The 18,785-nt window shown below is 44.0% G+C and overlaps 1 protein-coding gene across 1 annotated transcript in view; it reads right to left on the reverse strand.

Moving 5' to 3' along the window:
• reln (reelin) overlaps positions 1–18,785 on the reverse strand; it is a 373,827-nt gene that overhangs the window by 161,715 nt on the left and 193,327 nt on the right. Inside the window, exon 22 of the mRNA XM_041202329.1 lies at positions 12,838–13,074. Within this exon, the coding sequence (XP_041058263.1) occupies positions 12,838–13,074 (237 nt within the window). The remainder of the gene's footprint in view (positions 1–12,837; positions 13,075–18,785) is intronic.

The raw sequence follows: 18,785 nt of genomic DNA on the forward strand, positions 1-18,785 counted from the left end.
GACCTTTGGATTTTTTATGAAACCTCATCTACGGGCGGGATGAGGTTTTCAACGGGAATTAAAAATGAAAATAAAGAAGTTTAAATCTCATTTATAACATGTCCCTGCTCATGTGGCAGAGTCTCATGGGAGGGGACATGTTCACCTTATTTTTTAAAATCTTTATTCGTACTGTTCTAATTCTTCAGCTCCTTGAGGCAGCTCTGTGCCTTCAGGGAGCTTTCAGTGTGTGCACATGCCTGTGCGCATGCGCAAATTTCCACGCTTGCCCCCCCTCCTGCCCCCATCCCGGCAGCACTCAGCGTTGCAGCACGCGATTCCTGATGGCTGGCCATTAATTGGCCCGATCGTGGGCGGCGGGCGGTTTTGCGACCACTCCCGAGCCAGCCCGCCCGACAAGGGCAAAGTTCAGCCTAGCAGGTCTGGCAGCATCCGTGGAGGGAGAAACAGAGTTAACATTTCGTGTCCGTTTGATTCTTCTTCAGAGCTAAAGAGTAGAAATGTGATGGATTTTATACTGTTTAAGAGGAGGTGGAGCAAAATAGAAGGTCAGGGATAGGTGGGAGCTAAGGAGAGATTGACAAAGATGCTATGGACACAAGACAAAGGGACTGTTAATGGCAGTGTTAAAGGCTAAAGAAGGTGCTGATAGTGGCATAAAGGTAAGATAGCAGAATGTGTTAATAGCAGAACATGAGTCAGCGCTTTGTGAAAGCACAACATAGAAACCAGTGACAGATGGTCCTATGGTAGGTGGGAGGTGTTGAGGAAAAAGGGTTAAAAAGATTTTAAAAATAAAAAGGTAAAAACTGGATTTAAAAGAGGGTAAAGGTGGAGGAGAGAATTCATGGTCTAAAGTTGTTGAACTTAATGTTAAGTCCGGAAGGCTGTAAAGTGCCTAATCGGAAGACGAGGTGCAGTTCCTGCAGTTTGCGTTGGGTTTCACTGGAACGCTGCAGTAGGCCAAGAATGGACATGTGGGCATGAGAGCAGGATGGTGAATTGAAATGGCAAGTGACAGGAAGGTCTGGGTTATGCTTGCGGACTGAGCAAAGGTGTTCCACAAATCGGTCATCCAGTCTGTATTCAGTCTCCCCACTGTAGAGGAAACTGCATTGAGAGCAGCGAATACAGTAGATCAAATTGAAGGAGGTGCAAGTGAAGCGCTACTTCACCTGAAAGGAGTGCTTGGGCCCTTGCACAATGAGGAGGGAAGAGGTAAAGGAGCAGGTGTTGCACCTTCTGCGATTGCATGGGAAGGGGATGAGGAGTTGGGGGTGATGGAGGAGTGGGCCAGGTGTCCTGGAGGGAACAGCCCCTACGGAATGCTGACAGGGGGGGTGAGGGGAAGATGTGTTTGGTGCTGGCATCGTGCTAGAGTTAGCAGAAATTGCAGATGATGATCCTTTGAATGCAGGGGCTGGTGGGATGAAAAATGAGGACAAGGCAGACCCTATCATGGTTCTGGGAGGGAGGGAAAGGGGTGAGTGCAGAGGCATGGGAAATGGGTCGGACATGGTTGAAGGCCCTGGCAATCACAGTGGGGGGAACCCTCGGTGAAGGAAAAAGGAAGACGTGTCAGAAGAGTCGTTTTGGAAGGTAGTATCACTGGAACAGATGCGACGGAGGCAGAGGAACTGAGAGAATGGGATGAAGTCCTTACAGGAAGCAGGGTGTGAGAAGCTGTAGTTGAGGTAGCTGTGGGAGTTGGTGGGTTTGTATTGAACATTGGTAGGCAGTCTGTCACCAGAAATGGAGACAGAGAGATCGAGGAAGGGAAGGGAAGTGTTGGAGATGGACTATGTGAAGGAGAGAGAGGGGTGGAAATTGGAAGCAAAATCAAAAATGTTTTCAGGTCCGGATGATAGCATGAAGCGGCCATTAGCACGAAACAGTTATTAAGGTAGCGGAAAAAAGAGTTGTGGGAGGGGGCCTGATTAGGACTGGAACAAGGAATATTCTACATACCCCACAAAAGGACAGGCATAACTGGGGCTCATGTGGGTACCCGTAGCCACACCTTTTATTTGGAGGTAGTGAGACAAGTTAAAGTAGAAATTGTTCAGTGAAGGAACAAGTTCAGCCAGGCGGAGGAGAGTGGTGGTGGATGGGGATTGTTCGAGTCAAATACTGTCTTGTTAGCCATGACTCCAGCGTACTAATATACTAATAATGTTAGGTGGATTTCCATGAGAAGAGTTTTCAATCTGTCATAAGTCCAGAAGAATGAAGTGTACATAGTGATCTTATCAACAATACAACTGGAAAAAATTACAGCCAATGTAAATTGTCCTATGAATAACAATAGAAAACCATAAGCTCCTTAGTTTCAAACAGCCAAATAAATCACTGAAGAAATAATTTGAAAGAAAGCTAACCAAAGCTAACTCATGCCTTTATAAGTGTAATGCCTGTTCAATTTATGTATTGCAGAAGATAGGAAATGAGAAACTCACTGTGATATTTAAAAATATCATAATTTATGAATGTAATAGCTAGACTACTGTCTGCTTTGCATTCTATGGATTTTTTTTGCAAAAATATACTTCATTCATAAATCTTCAACAATATTTCAAACCATTTCAAAATCACCATCACAAAAATACAATCAGGTTCAACTTTTACAACATGAATCACAAGATGTATCAGTACAAACAATGAATATTACAATCATTGGCAGACATTCATTTTGAGCTGTACATCCCGAGGGGCTCTTCACAGTTCCCAGCCCCTCGGTGCACTGTGGCAGAAAGTACTTAGGCAACGACCCTTCCCCATTGCACCTTTGTGGCAGCTGCCCCCAGCTGCATTGAAATAGTCCTACATTCATGGATACAATAACTCAGTCAACAGAACATACAATCCTGACTCAAAAAACCTATACCACCTTTACCCTTTAGATGGATAGCATGCATCCTTCCTGCTGCTTCTGAAGCAAATCCTTGAGGAAAAGCATTATGTAACAGCATTTATGGGAAGATAAATGACAACTTTATTCTTCATGTTGTTTTAAAATGAAAATGGTGAAACACTGCTTAATTAATTCATCATTCTTGCCTTGTAATCTTCCAAACTCTGACCAATTATAGTTGGCTCTGTTTTAGAGGATCATTAAACCAAATTGTGAAATGAAGGGAGTTGTCTGTCTTGCCAAAGCAACTTCAGGATGTTTGATCTTGGTCATTTTTTGAAGATGAGGACAATAATGCAAATAGTGAAGGGAAAATGCCATCATAGCACCAACGCAGTGCTAATATTTTAATTTAAGCTTTAATAGAATCACAATTCCAACGAACAGTGTAGGAAGCAGAAGAAAGATAAATGAGAAAGTAGCAAATCATCACCAAATAAACAATGGTCTTTTTGAACACTGACCATGACTAAGGAATACATGTTCTGTTGTCACTATGGGCTGAATTTTCCCAGCCTCGTGATGGCAGGTTTGACAAATTCCCACTTCCGGGGAACTTTCCCAAGGTGGGCTGGGAAACAGATTAGATGCCTATCCAACTCAGCCTTGAATAAATTCAATGGCCCAGTCTCCAATGCTTTTTGGGGAAGAGAATTCCACAGACTAACGACTCTCAGAGAAAAAAAATATCTTCTCACCTCTGTCTTAAAACTTGTTATTCTTAAATTGTATCCCCTAGTTCTAGTATCCCCCACAAGAGGAAACATCCTCCTGGTAACTACTTCAAGTCCCCTCAGGATATGTTTCAATAAGATCACCTCACATTCTTCTAAACTCTAATAAGTATAGGCCCAATCTGTTCAACCTTCCTCCATAAAATAAGCCCTTCATCACAGAAATGAGCCAAGTGAACTTCACTGAACTGCTTCTAATGCAATTATGACCTTTTTCAAATAAGGAGATCAAAACTACACACAGTATTCTAGGGGTGGAATCATCCCAGATTTGCAGCAAGTGCGGTAGAGGGCGGGTAAAATGTTTGACCCGCTGGCTGCAATGGTGGGTTTTCACACTGTATCATTCCAAACCAGCCACATTATTTATGTGCTCCTGGGAAACACGCCCTTTCTATAGCAGATGGGCTCTAATTCACCTGCCCACCATCACCACCACTGCATCACGCTGTCGTCACATTTAAAGTCCAGCCACAAGCACACATCTCAGTGCTTCCAGACCACCACAGCTGCACGGAAGACATGGCCCTGAAACTGAAGAAGACTGAGCCCCCAGGTTCAGCGATGCGTCCCTCGAGCGCTTTTTGGATGTCGTGGAGGCCCACCAGGTGTCCTCTACCCCCACTCGAGCCATAGAATGGGCACCAACAGCACTGACCCGGCTTGGGAGGGGATGGAAGCGATGGTCAGTGCCACAAGAGGATTAAGGATCTCCTCCGTTCCTTCAGTGCTACAAGAGGATTAAGGATCTCCTCCGTTCCGCCAGGGTAAATCACTCTTCTCATCACTCTCAACTCACACACTCACAAGCCCACCACACATCCACAGGGCCCTCACTCACTGCCGGTTCAAGGGACATCACCATTCACTCTCTCACAATCACCATCATTGTCCTCATCCTGTCCATGGGAATACTCACCACCCACAGGCCAGGAATACTTATTATCCAGCCTGGCAGGCATCCTGCTTACATTATCTCCATTTCTATTCATGTAGGACTAGCTGGTATATAAGATAAAGACGTCGTAAACCGGTGACGGAATGCCCAAAATTAAAGGTTAGCATGGGCTTTGAAAACAGAGCCATCCAGCTGGCCAGTGAGGATCTGGACTGGTCCTGTGCTGACGGTGAGGTCGGCACTACTCTACCAAGCAAGGGTCCAGCAGTGCAACATCTATCAGATAACCATGCTGTGAGTGATGTGTCCTGTTTCACACGCCGTTGCCATGCATTTATTATCTCACCTTGCTTTCGCAGGCACATCTGCCAAACAGCCGATGGAGTCCACGACCCGGGGCCTCCAATCAAGACCCGAAGAAACCTCTGAGGAGGAATCTGGAGGCACCCTCCCTTAAGTCCCATCACATCGCTTACCCACAACCTCCACCAGCACAGAGAGACACACCTCAGTGGGACCTAGCTTTAGCCTTGGGATCACAATCTGGTGAGCATGTTGCACCGTCCGATCCACAGCAGGTGGAGGCAGGGACTTCCCAGGTTTCTGGCACTCGGAGGACTCCTGGTGGCCAGAACTTTGCTGAGTCCAAGTCTGATGATGAGCCTCTGGAGTCGGTGATGTCACAGTTGCTGGAGCTGCAAAGGCAAGCTTAGGAACATCAGGAAGGGATGCACTCCTCAGATTGAAAGGCATGATGGAGGAGTCTGCCCGTCTTCAGTCTGAGGTGATTGCGCCGGCATGCCAATGTACTGAGATCAACACTGGTAGGATGGCAGCTGCCATGGAGACCTTGGTCCAGGACTTCCGTTCCTGCACTGCTGCACGGGCTCAACTCCATCATTGATGCCATAGTACATGTGTGTATGTGAGAGGGATGCCGGGCAGTTCGATCTCACTCCAACTATCCCTGTTCCTCAAGGAGTCAACCAGTGGCCCTTAAACACCCATAGGGAGGAGGATCAGCTGGTGTGCACTCCGGGCCTATTCATCCAGGTGATTCAGAGAGTGTCTCGCCCATCCGACTCCCCTCTTCCTGAGTCCTCAGCAGCTCCAGCTCCACAGGTCGAGGAGGGTGTCACTGCCACACAGCAGGATCCTGAAAGCCGGCCAGGGCCCTCCAAGTCTCGGCTCTCCAGAGGATGCCTGCTAAGATCATCACAGACAGGGCGTCGCAGTCAGCAGGCTGCCTCCACCTCTGCTGTGGATGTCCAGTGAGTGCCAAGCCAGGGTTAGGAAAGTTAAGGAGAATCAGTTGCACAGCCTGGGCACAGGTGTTAATCACTTGTACATACTGTTCACTATTGTCAATAAACTCCCAAGAATGTCTCCCCGCCTATAGCTCCTTCTTTTGATGAGCAGTGTTCTTGTCACTCAGATGTGAAACCTTTCTGCACAAGATAAAGGCAGATGTCTCAGTCTAGGGCCACTTCCCTGTGCTCTGTCAGCCTTTGACCAAAGTGATGGTCCGGCCTCACACTCCCTGGAAACATTACTGATGCCTGCACCTTGGCGATGCTTGTCATTGCTGCCAGAATGTGGTGGGCAGGCACCACAGAGTTCTCTCATTCTCTCTTCGTGCTCTCAGCACCTTTAAGGAGGGGCTGGCCCCCATCTATTCAGCATCTGTGACCACTGATGGTGTGCTCCTGAAGGACTCAGGTGCAGAAGGTGAACAAAGCATCTGATGTTTCTAAAGTTTCATGGCTGCGTCTCTATGATATGACCCTGATCACAGAGTGTAAGGGATCTGCCCACGGCCAGACAGGAGTCAGACATTCTCAAAGGCTATGTAAAGATATATGGAGTGGCCTCACTGCATGTTGTCATCATCCTCCTGCAATTGCATGACTATTAAGGTCTCTACTGCATCTCCATCACAGGAGTAATCTCACAGAGAGCATTCACAATGGCATAAGCCAGACTGGAGTCAAACATTCACAGATGCGATGTGAGGATCTATGGCGTCGCCTCACAACATGTCGTCACCATCCTCCACAAATCTAGCAGCTATGAGGGCCTCCTGAGCATGCATCATCTAGCCAGTGGGAGGGCCTCATCCAAATCATCGTTGCCTCTGAGGATCTCCCCAACCCCATCGGCATCCACCTCATCGGAGGAGACGTGCATCTCCTCCCTCTCCTCCTCAGCGAGTTCATCTCCCCTTTGGAGCGCCAGATTGTAAAGGGCACAGCAGATAATGACGATGTGTGACACCCTCTTTGGACTGTATAAAGGGCTCCACCAGACCAGTCCAGGCATTGAAACCTCATCTTCAGCATCCCAATCGTCTGTTCCACCAAGTTGCAAGTTGCAGCATGAGCCTCATTATACTGTCACTCTGCTGCAGTCAGGTGTCATCAGCCATGTCCAAACCAGGATGCTGAGGGTCTGTGAGCGCCTCCAGCAGTGACTGTTACATGGCCAGCTTTAGCGAGGAGATTGTACAACGTGTGCAGTTGTTCAACTGTTCTGCAGTACACAGAAATGCTCTTGAATTTGCTGTCTGTGCTGGTGGGGTGCGGGAGTTTCGGTGGGGTGTTGTGGGAGAGCTCTGGAGCACTTGGTGGCACTTTGATGCTTCTGCGTTGCTTGAGTGGACATATAAGCTAGGAGCCCGACCCCAATCGTATCAATGTGGCTGCGCCTGAACTGTCTCAGTTGCAGAAGAATGGTTACTTTATTCAAGTTTCCCGAATGTGTGGCCATTTCCCTCAGCCACCTGATCCCCCACCTCGAATGCTTGTGCGCTACACTCAACAGCAGGGCTGCCCTTGTCCCCTCCACCCACTTCCAATAGTTGCCACAGTGGCAGGGCTACCTTTAACCGCACCCCCGCCACAAGTTACCTCCACAGCAGGGCTACCCTTAACCCCTTGAAGCTTGAAGTCCAACGGGCAAACCTGACGAGCACTGCACAACGTTACTGCGTAGTCAACTCTGAGTTCCCCTCAAAGTGCAGGCCGCCAAGTGTACGCCTTTATGTGGTGGCGTGCTTTCCCGCCAACGTGGATGGACGATCCAGCTTGGGGTGGGGGTGGTGGGAGGAGTATGCTGATGTATCGCAATTAGGTTCCTGATGTCCTGATGGCAGGAAATGTGGTGGACTGAGTGCACGATCACGAGCTGTTTTCCTGCCGTCGTAAAACCCATTGCGCCATATTGTCCGTTCACACCACCTTCCATTGCTTTACTAATGATAGAGAGTAGACTGGTGGGGCAGTAATTAGCCATGTTGGATTTAGCTTGCTTTTTGTGTACTGGACATACCTGGGCAATTTTCCACATTGCTGGGTAGATGCCAGTGTTGTAGCTGCACTGGAACAGCTTGACTAGGGGTGAGGCAGGTGCTGGAGCACAAGCCTTCAGTACTATTGCTGGAATATTGTCAGGGCCGATGGCCTTGCAGTATCAAGTGCCTTCAGCCATTTCTTGATATCATATGGAGTGGATCAAGTTGGCTGAAGACTAGCATCTGTGATGCTGGGGCCTCTGGAGGAGGCCGAGCTGGATCATCCATTTGGCACTTCTGGCTGAAGGTTGTAGCAAGTGCTTCAGCCTTATTTTTTGGACTGAGCTCCTCCATCATTAAGGGTGGGGCTATTTGTGAAACCCCTTCCTCCAGTGAGTTGTTTAATTGTCCACCAACATTCATGGCTGGATGTGGCAGGACTGCAGAGCTTAGATCTGATCTGTTGGTTGTGGGATTGCTTAGCCCTTTCTATCACTTGCTGGTCATGCTGCTTGGCATGCAAATAGTTCTGTATTATAGCTTTACCAGGTTAACACCTCATTTTTAGGTATGCCTGGTGCTGTTCTTGGCATGCCCTCCTGCACTCTTCATTGAACTAGGGTTGATCCCCTAGCTTGATGGTAATAGTGGAGCAGGGGATATGCTGGGCCATGAGGTTACAGGTTGTGTTCAAGTATAATTCTGCTGCTGCTGATGGCACACAGCACCTCATGGATGCCCAGTCTTGATTTGCTAGAGCTGTTTGAAATCTATCAAATTTAGCATAGTGGTAGTGCCACACAAGACGACGGGAGGTATCCTCAATGTGAAGGCGGGAACTCATCTCCACGACTGTATGGTGGTCACTCATACTGATACTGTCATGGACAAATGCATCTGCGGCAAGTGAGAATGAGGTAAAATATGCTTTTCCCTCTTGCTGGTTCCCTCGCCACCTGCCACAGACCCAGTCCAGCAACTATGTCATTTAGGACTTGGTCAGCTTGGTCAGTAGTAGTGCTATCAAGCCATTCTTGGTGATAGACATTGAAGTCCCCCACCCAGAGTACATTCTGCGCCATTGCCATCCTCAGTGCTTCCTCCAGGTGGTTTTAAACATGGAGGAAGATTCATCAGCTGAGGGAAAGCAGTACATGGTAATCACCAGGAGGATTCCTTGCCCATGTTTGGGCTGATGCAATGAGACTTTATGGGTCTGGAGTCGATGCTGAGGACTCCCAGGGCAATTCCCTCCTGACTGTATACCACTGTGCCACCACCTCTGCTGGGCCTGCCCTGCCAATGGGACAGGACATACACACAGTTGGTGATGGTGGTGCTTGGGACATTATCTGTAAGGTATGATTCCGTGAGGATGACTATGTCAGGCTGTTACTTGACTAGTCTGTAAGACAGCTCTGCTAATTTTGGCACTAGCCCCTAGATGTTAGAAGGAGGACTTTGCAGGGTCGACAGGGCTGAGATTGCTGTTGTGGTTACTGGTGCCTAGGTCGATGCTGGGTGGTCCATCCAGTTTCATTCCTTTTTTGTAACTGTAGCAGTTTGTTACAACTGAGTGGCTTGCTAGGCTATTTCAGAGGGCATTTAAGAGTCAACCACATTGCTGTGGGTCGGGAGTCACATGTAGGACAGACCAGCTAAGGACATTAGTGAACCAGGTGGGTTTTTACAACAATCAACAAGATCATTAGACTTCTAAGTTCAGATTTTTATTGAATTCAAATTCCACCATCTGCCATGGTGGGATTTGAACCCAGGTCCCCAGGGAATTACCCTGGGTCTCTAGATTACTAGACCAATGACAGTACCACTATGCAATTGCCTCCTTTACTGCTGTATAGCCCAGCGAGAGCCTTTGAGGCGCCCTTTTGGATCTCAACCTGCCTCACCAATGCCTACCTCTCCTGGCGGGGCTGCTGAGACTGAAGAGCTGCCAGCCCCCTGTTTGGGCTGGCAGAATGAGGAACCTTAATAGGACAGTGAAGGTGGAGGTGGCCAATTAGAAGGCTGTCTCTTGGAAGGTTACTGAGCAGGTCTCGCTGCTGGTAAGTGTAGCCTGAGACACCCATTTGGTCCCAACATCAAGGTCCTGAAGCCTGCAGGAAAATCCAGACCTCCTGCTTTTTAAACAGCAAAGTTCTATTCTATCAGCAGGCTATTTTTATAGGCAGGACTTCAAATTCACACTTGCTTTGCAATGATCCTGTCTGCTTGCTGCCATTAAAAAAAAAGCCATATTCCATCAAAGCCAAAATTGGGCAGCATTTGGCACATGCGTTTGAGTCTTTGAGATCAGCGATCTTGTGTTAAGTTTGATACTCAATTCAACTTACAACAAGTACATGGGGCCAGTTGGACAGTTTAGCTGGAATGCAGGACTAAATATTTCAGCAAGTTAAACACAATGAAGCCACTGGTGTACAGTACAGCTATTTACATGAAATCATTAACACTAATTAGATTTAATCTAATCTAATCAATAAAGCATGCAATAGTTGCTTTCACAATGTCCTTTTTAGTCCTAATGAGACTAATTTTCTCTCTGAATGAAACTCGCTTGTTACCTTGATATCCTCCCAAATCAGCTTTCAGCAATCACTCCTTAGTCCAATGTTCATTAACATTGTCAACTGCTCTCTTCCTGCAGGCAGTAATGCTGCTATTATCATTTGCCTTCTGGAAAAGCCTTCCCTGATCGCTCTGTCCATTTTGCCTCCCAGTCCTGTGTAAGTCATTTGAAAGTATCATCGCAATTCAACAATGACAACAATTTGGATTTATAGTGCAACTCTAACATAGTAAACTGTCCCAAGGCACTTTACAGGAACTTTATCAAACAAAATTTAGTGCCAAGCCACAAGGATGATTTTAGGAAAGATGACAAAAAGCTTGGTCAAAAAGATCGATTGGTTTTAAGGAGTTTTTTTTTTTAGGAGAGAGTGACAGAGAAGTAGAGCAGAAGTACAGATGGATTTCCAAAGCTTAGCGCCTGGACAGGTGAAGACACAGGCGCCAATGGTGTAGTGAAAAAAATCAGGGATGCTCAGAAGGCCAGAACTGGAGAAATCTCAGGGGGTTGTAAGAGCTGGAGGAGGTTAGAGACACAGGGAGGGACGAGGCCATAAATAGATTTGTAAACAAGGATGGCAATTTCAAAATTCAGGCCAGTGGTTAGCGTGCACAGGGGTGATGGATGCATGGTAATTGGTGAGAGTTAGGATATGGAAATGGAGCTTTGGTTGAGCTCATGTTTACAGAGTAAAAGGCAGGAGATAGGTCAGGTGAGCACTAGAATAGTTGATTCTGAAGGTCAAAAAGGCATAGATGAGGGTTCAGCAGTAGACGAGCTGAGGCAGGCGTGAAGATGGGTGATGTTATGGAGGTGGAACATCAAGACAGTCCTCATCAATTATTCTCCCATTAAAACTGCTATCATCACCTGCCTTCTTAAAATAGCCCAGCTTTGACTCCTTTATCATTTTGTGTGACTATGTCTCCTTGAATACTCTGTAGTCCTCAATACGTCATGATTTTATTCTTATCCACCTAACATACCCAAATCCTCTCCTCCTAGGCCCGTATCATTATTTTGATGTCCCAAGACTTCATTGCATTCTTTGTCCTATTCATTATCTATAAAAGCCTCTTGGAAACATCACGGTGAACACGGGGCTAAGTTCCACATATATGCTGATGACATCCAAATCTATTACTACCCTTGATTCCATAACTGTTACCATGCTGTCTGATTGCCTGTCTCTCAAGTCCTGGTTGTGAAATGTTATTCGCTTCAACATCAAACCTAGTTTTGCTTGTGGTAGAATCTTTGCACCTCAAGTGCCAACTCCATCTTCCTCCATCAATGCCAATTCAAGCTAAACATGCAGGTGCACTCACCTTGTAATCCTCTGCTGAGATGAGCTTCAAATCCAGCATCTCGTGCATTTCCAAAACCACTTCTATCCATCTCCAGGAACATCACTTCACTTCCACCATCAATAAAACGTTCTTCATAGCTCAAACCGAGAAATGTCTTTCTTGTCAATCTCCCCATCTTCAATATACACAAATTCTTAAAACACCCAACACCCTGAAAGCCTTGATCTAACCCACAGAAATCTCTCACACAACTATCTTTGTCTTTTGCAACTTCCAATGGCTTCATCCCCCAGCACATTAGCATCAAAATCCTCATTCTCAAATCCTTCTGTGAACTACCTGTAGAATTGTCTCCAGCTACACACAACAGTATTAATGCTCCATTCACCTGACTTTGGTCCACTGCACATTTTCCCCTTCTCCATTCCACAATGGCAAAACCTGAAGCTATCTTGCACCTTGCATACTAGAATTCTTTTAAATAAATCTCTTTGCCTTGTGAGCTCTATTCTTATCTTTCATCAAAGTCTATCTTTTGTGTTGATCTATGCAAAGTTTGTAATGATTAAAAGTGTCACAGAATCCCCAGCAATATAATCAGTAAACTATGCATCCGTTGGAGTTTCAGTCTTCTTTCAAGATATAAGAGCAACTCAAAACAGATCACATTATAAGGTGAGAACTTTTCAATTATCTCAATGAATCCATGCCGTAGTTTTCAGGGGTAATGTCTCCAAGCTTTCTATGAAAGCTAACTATAAGTCAATAAGAATTCTTCATCCAAGACAAGTTCATACATAGAATAATCCAAATCTTTTATTTGTTTCTCTCAGTTTAGATTTAACGCCAAAAAGCTTTGGAAAAACAAGTATGAAACGAGAAGCAATCATATCCTATCATTTGACTAAATCATTTCTTGTTTTCCAAACCTGGAAAAATTCCTTTAGGGCAGCATGAGAATTTGAAACAAGAACGGAAAATGCTGGAAAAACTCAGCAGGTCTGATAGCATCTGTGGAGAGAGAAACAGAGTTAACGTTTCAAGTCCATATGTCTCTTGTTCAGTGAATTTGAACCAAGTGCAACAACTGGAGCATGCTTCCTACCTGAGAGTCCAGTCGTGGTTACAGTAAGGTTGGACATTTCCCAGGTAGAAGCCCAGGGACTGAGTGACATCCACAAGATTGGTGAAGTTGAGACTAATGCTGTTGTACAGGACTGACGTCATGGTCATTTCATCAATAGCCCACACATCCTCATGCAGCCCAGAGTGATAAGGCTGCCACCATCGGAACTGGATGCCAAACTGCTGGGCGTTGTTTGGGAGCTCCACGGAAATAATTCTATGACCAAAAAGAGCTCAGTTTGAAAATTCCACGCAACCTAATTTGCTAATCATCCCTTTGTATCTACAGTAGTTTCAGCAAGTATAGAGTATGGTAAAATGTGAAGTTAAACAATGCTCACAAATATTGCCCTGCAGAGAGGAATGAGTTTGCAAAGTTTTAAAAGCAGTGATGTCAAGAAAAGAAGCTACACAGAAACGTGCAAACAACATTCTGATAGATCTCTATAGATATTTATAAAAAGGACTTTTGAGATGGCACCAATTCTGGTCTGTAACAAAGGCATATATGGTTTCCAACATGAAAGTGAACCAGAAGGTTTATGAGACAAAGCTTATTAAGTAGTTTGGGGGAATTCTTGGAAAAAGTTGTAAAATTATTGAGCAGATAAGGTGGTCTTCACATGTAAGTTACAGGTCAAAGGATCAGTAGTTCCAGTAACATTCACCGCTAAAAGAAACCCAGAGAACGATGAGAAAAATTAGTTTGTCCAGGTTAATATTTTACTTATTGAGGTGAGATAATTTCTTACTGATGCTCAACAGAAGTTTGGGTAACTTAAGCTTGATTAAAATTTAGTCACATATTTTAAAGCTATTAGGGTAATAGGCTGTTGCCTTTTCAAGACCATGTGATGGCTGCAACAACAGAAATCGCCTTACGAGAGATGGTGGCATAGTGATGATGTCACCGGACTCGTAAACCAGAGGCACAAGCTAATGCTCTGGGAACGTGGGTTCAAATCCCATGGCAGCAGGTGGAATTTGAATTCAATTAATAAATCTGGAATGATAAAGCTAGTCTCATGGTGACCATGACAACAATCATCACTAATATCCTTCAGGGAAGGAAATCTGCCATCCTTACCTGGTCTGGCCTACAACAATGTAGTTGACTCTTAACTGCCCTCTGAAATGGCCTCCTGGCAAGCCACTCTGTTCAAGGGCAATTAGGGATGGGAAACAAGTGCTGGTCTTGCCAGCAGCACCCATACTCCTGATATAAGAAATAAAGTAACAAAGGAGCTTAAAAAGCAAGCAGCATTAAGGAGCCCACAAAGTTTTAAAGTATTATTGCTTACACAACCCCTAGTATAAAAATAATAATGAAGTTGGATGCAAATTTGGATCGCAGAACTACGGACCTGGTTGGCAACATTAAATGGAAGAAAACCTAAATTTGACACTCCTTTGTCCAATATTTTACCACAGCATTAATTCAAAGAAATGGGCCTGCATTTAATTATGAACCAAGGAACATCAGATAAATCTTACATTGGCTAACATCACCAACAATAATTTCTTGCCTTGGATATTAAATATAAATAATTAACAGATCAATACCAAAGCTCTATTCCCAACCAAAGAAATAAAAGACATTTCTGTTTGTGCCAGATGTTTTAAAAAAAAGCAAGTAAATAGATATTGCCTCCCTTTCTATTGAATCCACAGTTTAGACTGAATTCACCAGTTTACCTTGTTTGCCAGCCATCATACTTAGGCACTAGCAAAAGTCATTTCTTTTTCTCTGCTGCTTTCTCCTAATTGCTAATAATAGTAATTAGTGCCAAGTCTAAATTTAGTACTTAGTGTTTACTCAAAACGTTCTTACCCACTTATCCATTAGAATAGTGCAAACCTTACAAAATATGGAGCACTAATGAAGAATAATGTAATGTTTTTAACAACTGTCGACATATGGCGCAGCAGGGAGGACATATTATCACAGGAAAAAATAATTCTATCTCCATGATTAGCTCCATAAATCAACAACACTGTTCCCACCCAGCTCTGCACCTGCCAGGTTCAGCGAGCAACTGGGTTTCTTGGCAAACTTGCTGGTCACTGCCACTGCACAGCACCAATGATTTTCCTGTCTAAAAGAGCTTTCAGCAGGCAGCCTGCTGAATTTCATGTCTGTTTTCAATTTATTAAAAATCATGATTCTTTCATGTGAGACGGACTTATGCCTAGTCAGCAACTTCTATTGCACAACACTGTTACATTCAAGTTTTCTAAGATTAAATTTCAATATAAACTATAGAAAAGTGAAATTAATTTAGAATGAGATAATAGACACCTGAAATATCAGTGTAATGTTTTATCATACAAAGAAGATATTAATAAATGAAGTGAATGGGAAAAATATGGCAAATGGATTTCAATGTTGGCAAGTGTAAGATCATCACTTTGAATCCAAAAAAGTTGGAACATGATACTTTCTAAATGGTGAAAAGCTAGAAATAGTGGAGGTCCAAGTAAATTGGAGCAGGATTTTCAGCCCCTGATGGGGGCAAGTATGGAGGCAGGGGCAGAAAAATTCAGTCTGCCGAATGGCATCTCTTGGTTACCCCACCCCCTGGTCATTTTCACAGAGGCTGGTTCAGCAGTTAAAGGGCTACTTGCCCACAAGCAGTGGGTAGCCAATTGAAGATAATTAATAGCCTATTAGGGCCTATTTTCAGAGGCCCACTGGAATTTTCCTATGGTCCCTCCCCTGGTGCATTGGGCCAACTACCCAGTGGCAGACTGAGGGGCCACTGCTCCAGGCAGGCTTTGTGCCCTTCCTCTCTGCCTGGGCTCAGCTATGCCCACAGCGTGCCTTGTGGACAGTTTCCTCTCCACAATGGTACGTGGCAGGGCTGCCAAGGCCTTTTTTTAATTTAAGAGTTTAAAAAGTTGGAGCAAGGGCCCAAAATGGAGGCGCCCTCTCTCTTATTCCCCTGCAGCCTTTATCTTCTTCCAAGCTGGAAGGCTTACTATTGGCTCTTCAGCTTTGAGAGGCCACACTTGGAATCTTAATTGGATGGAGAGCCTGCACTCCGGTCACTAATGGGCCAATTCAGGGAAAATTGCTGCCAAACAACTCTTTCCTGCACAGGTCCCCCATTTGACCCCCATTTTGACCCCAATTTTGGGGTCCTGGCCCAAAAGGCAAAGTCCTACCTTTATAGGCAGGATACAATGAAGAATACAAGGAATACAAGGAAGTAGGTCAAGGTGTTAAGAACGTAATAACACAAGAAATAGAAGCAGTAGGCCATTCGGTCTCTCAAGCCTGCTCTGCCATTCAGTATGATTGTGGCTAATTTGATTATGACCTTAACTCCACTTTCATGCCTGTTCTCCATAACACTTGACTCCTTTGTCAATAAAATCTGATCAAAAGTGCCACAGCTATATAAAACCCTGGTTAAACCATGCTTGAGTACCGTGAGGAGTTCTGGGCACCACACCTTAAGAAAGATATATTGGCCTTAGAGGGGGAGTAGTACAGATTTGTCAGAATTATACCTGGACTCCAATGGTTAAATTATGAGCAGAGATTATACAAACTAGTGCTACATTCTTTGGAATTTAGAAGGTTAAGAAAATAAAGGGAACTGATAGGGTAGAGAGATAGAAACTACTTCCACTGATTGAAGAGTCTAGAACATGGAACACAGTCCAAAAATTAAAGCCACAACCTTTCAGGAGTGAAATTAGGAAACACTTCTGTTTACAAAGGGTGGTAGGAGTTTGGACCTTGCTTCTGCAAATGTCAGTTGATTCTAGATAAAAAGTTAATTTTAAATCTGAGACTGATAGATTTTTGTTAGCCAAAGGTATTAAGGGATAAAGGGCAAAGGTGAATGAGTACATGGAGTAAGGTTGCAAATCAGCCATGTATTCCTTGAATGGTGGAATAGATTTGAGCAGCTAAATGGCTTACTCCCGTTCCTATATTCCTATTAAAATATTTATAACGAGGATAGTGCCTTCATTATGCAGCCTGCCTAGTTTTCTGCCAATTGATAGATAATCATGTGGCTGCATAACAGGTGTACAATTCTCTACACCAATTATCCAATATGCAATCCCAGGATGCAATGCTCAGTGGCAGAAGCATAAATTGGAAAATCAAACATTTGAAGTTAAATCACATTTGGAATGTTTTGGCCACTTGATCTTCAAAATAACATTAATGAGTTGATGACAACAAACAAGAATAACTCTGAAGTTTAGGGCCTATAACTGAGTGTTGCCTAAAATGTTAGCCATTATCTAACATCTGTTTAATTTGGAATGGTATGGCTAATTGCATTTCTGATTAATAAATTACCATGTCAATACTCATATTTGCATGAGATTTGCATGGATTCTTTAATTTTGCTGTGTGTTTGTTGATAAAATGTTAAGATGAAAATCAGATTGCATGAGTACATTTTAATCCTTATGAGTGCTTCACTTCCTTGGTACTGAGTGATGGTAGACGGTTAAGTAAATATATATATGTGAAGTAAATTTACCTGTACTGCGAGAGTATATGTAGTGTTTTCTACCAAAATTATGCACATGGCTCAAATTGTTGCCATAGCCTCACGAGTTAACAATTTCTATTGGACAATACTACTATGATTAATGAGGAGAGATTTAGAGTTGAATTTGTCTTCATTGGAAAAAGGATTGAGGAGACATGAAAGTGAACAACATTCAAGCAAGATTACAGATCAGAAGATCTTGTTTTGTACTGAATAAGAAAGAAAGCATTTACATTTATAAAGTACCTTTCACTACCCCAGAACATTCCAAAGTGCTTCATAGCCAATTATATTCTTTTTTAAATGTTATCACTATTATAAACGAGGAAATGCGGTAAACAGTTTGTATGTGGCAAGGTCCCACAAATAGCAGAGCTGATGAACAGTTGACCTGTTTTATGGATGTTGGTGGAAAGATAATTATTGCTCATGACACATAGAGGACTCCACAGTCTTCTTTGAAAAATGCCATTGAGTCTTTTACATCCACTTAAGAAGGCAAACGATACCTTGGTTTTATCAGAATCATCAGAAATGTGGCATCTCCAACAGTGCAGCACTTCCACAGTTCTGTACCAAAGTGTCAGACCAGGTTATATGCTCAAGTTTTTGGAGTGGGACTTAAACCCACAACCCTGACACAGGTGAGAGTGCTACCATTGAGCCACGGCTGACATCTAAAGAAGAGGATATGTAGAACAGATTCTCAGAAAAGGATAGTTCCTGCTGCACTGATTAACTTTTTTTTTAAAAAAGGAGGATAAATATTTAAATGGGAGGTTATGGAGATACTATAGACCAAGACCAAATCCTGTATGTTCAACAGAAACTGTTGGAAAAATTCAGCAGGTCTGACAGCACCTGTGGAGAAAGAAACAGTTAACGTTTGGAGTCTGTACGAAGAGTCATACAGACTCGAAACGTTAACTGTTTCTCTCTCCACAGGTGCTGTCAGACCTGCTGAGTTTTTCCAACAGTTTCTGTTTTATTTCAGATTTCCAGCATCCATAGTATTTTTCTTTTATCTTAACTGTATGTTCAACCACTGTTCAAGAGGTGTGGAAATGGATAGGAAAGTGCTGCGTCATTAGTTTTTCAAAATGATGGAGTATTTGCACAGGCCTTTTCTTCATGAGACTAACTAGAGGAAATAGAGCCCATGGTAGGATAATTCATACATTGTCAAGGACAAATGTCAAATGCAGCACAGTTGATAGCACACTTGCCTCTTGAGTTTTGGATTGTGGCACAAAACTCAAGGTTGACGCTCTAGTACAGTGCTGAGGGGGTGCTGCACAGTTGGAGGTGCTATCTTTCGGATGAGACATTAAAATGAGGTCCCTTCTGCTCTCCTCTGGTGGAGATTATCTGCTCATTATCATATTGCTGATTCTGGGAGTTTACTATG

Source organism: Carcharodon carcharias, chromosome 13 (genome assembly GCF_017639515.1).
Source record: "Carcharodon carcharias isolate sCarCar2 chromosome 13, sCarCar2.pri, whole genome shotgun sequence".
NCBI lineage: Eukaryota > Metazoa > Chordata > Chondrichthyes > Lamniformes > Lamnidae > Carcharodon > Carcharodon carcharias.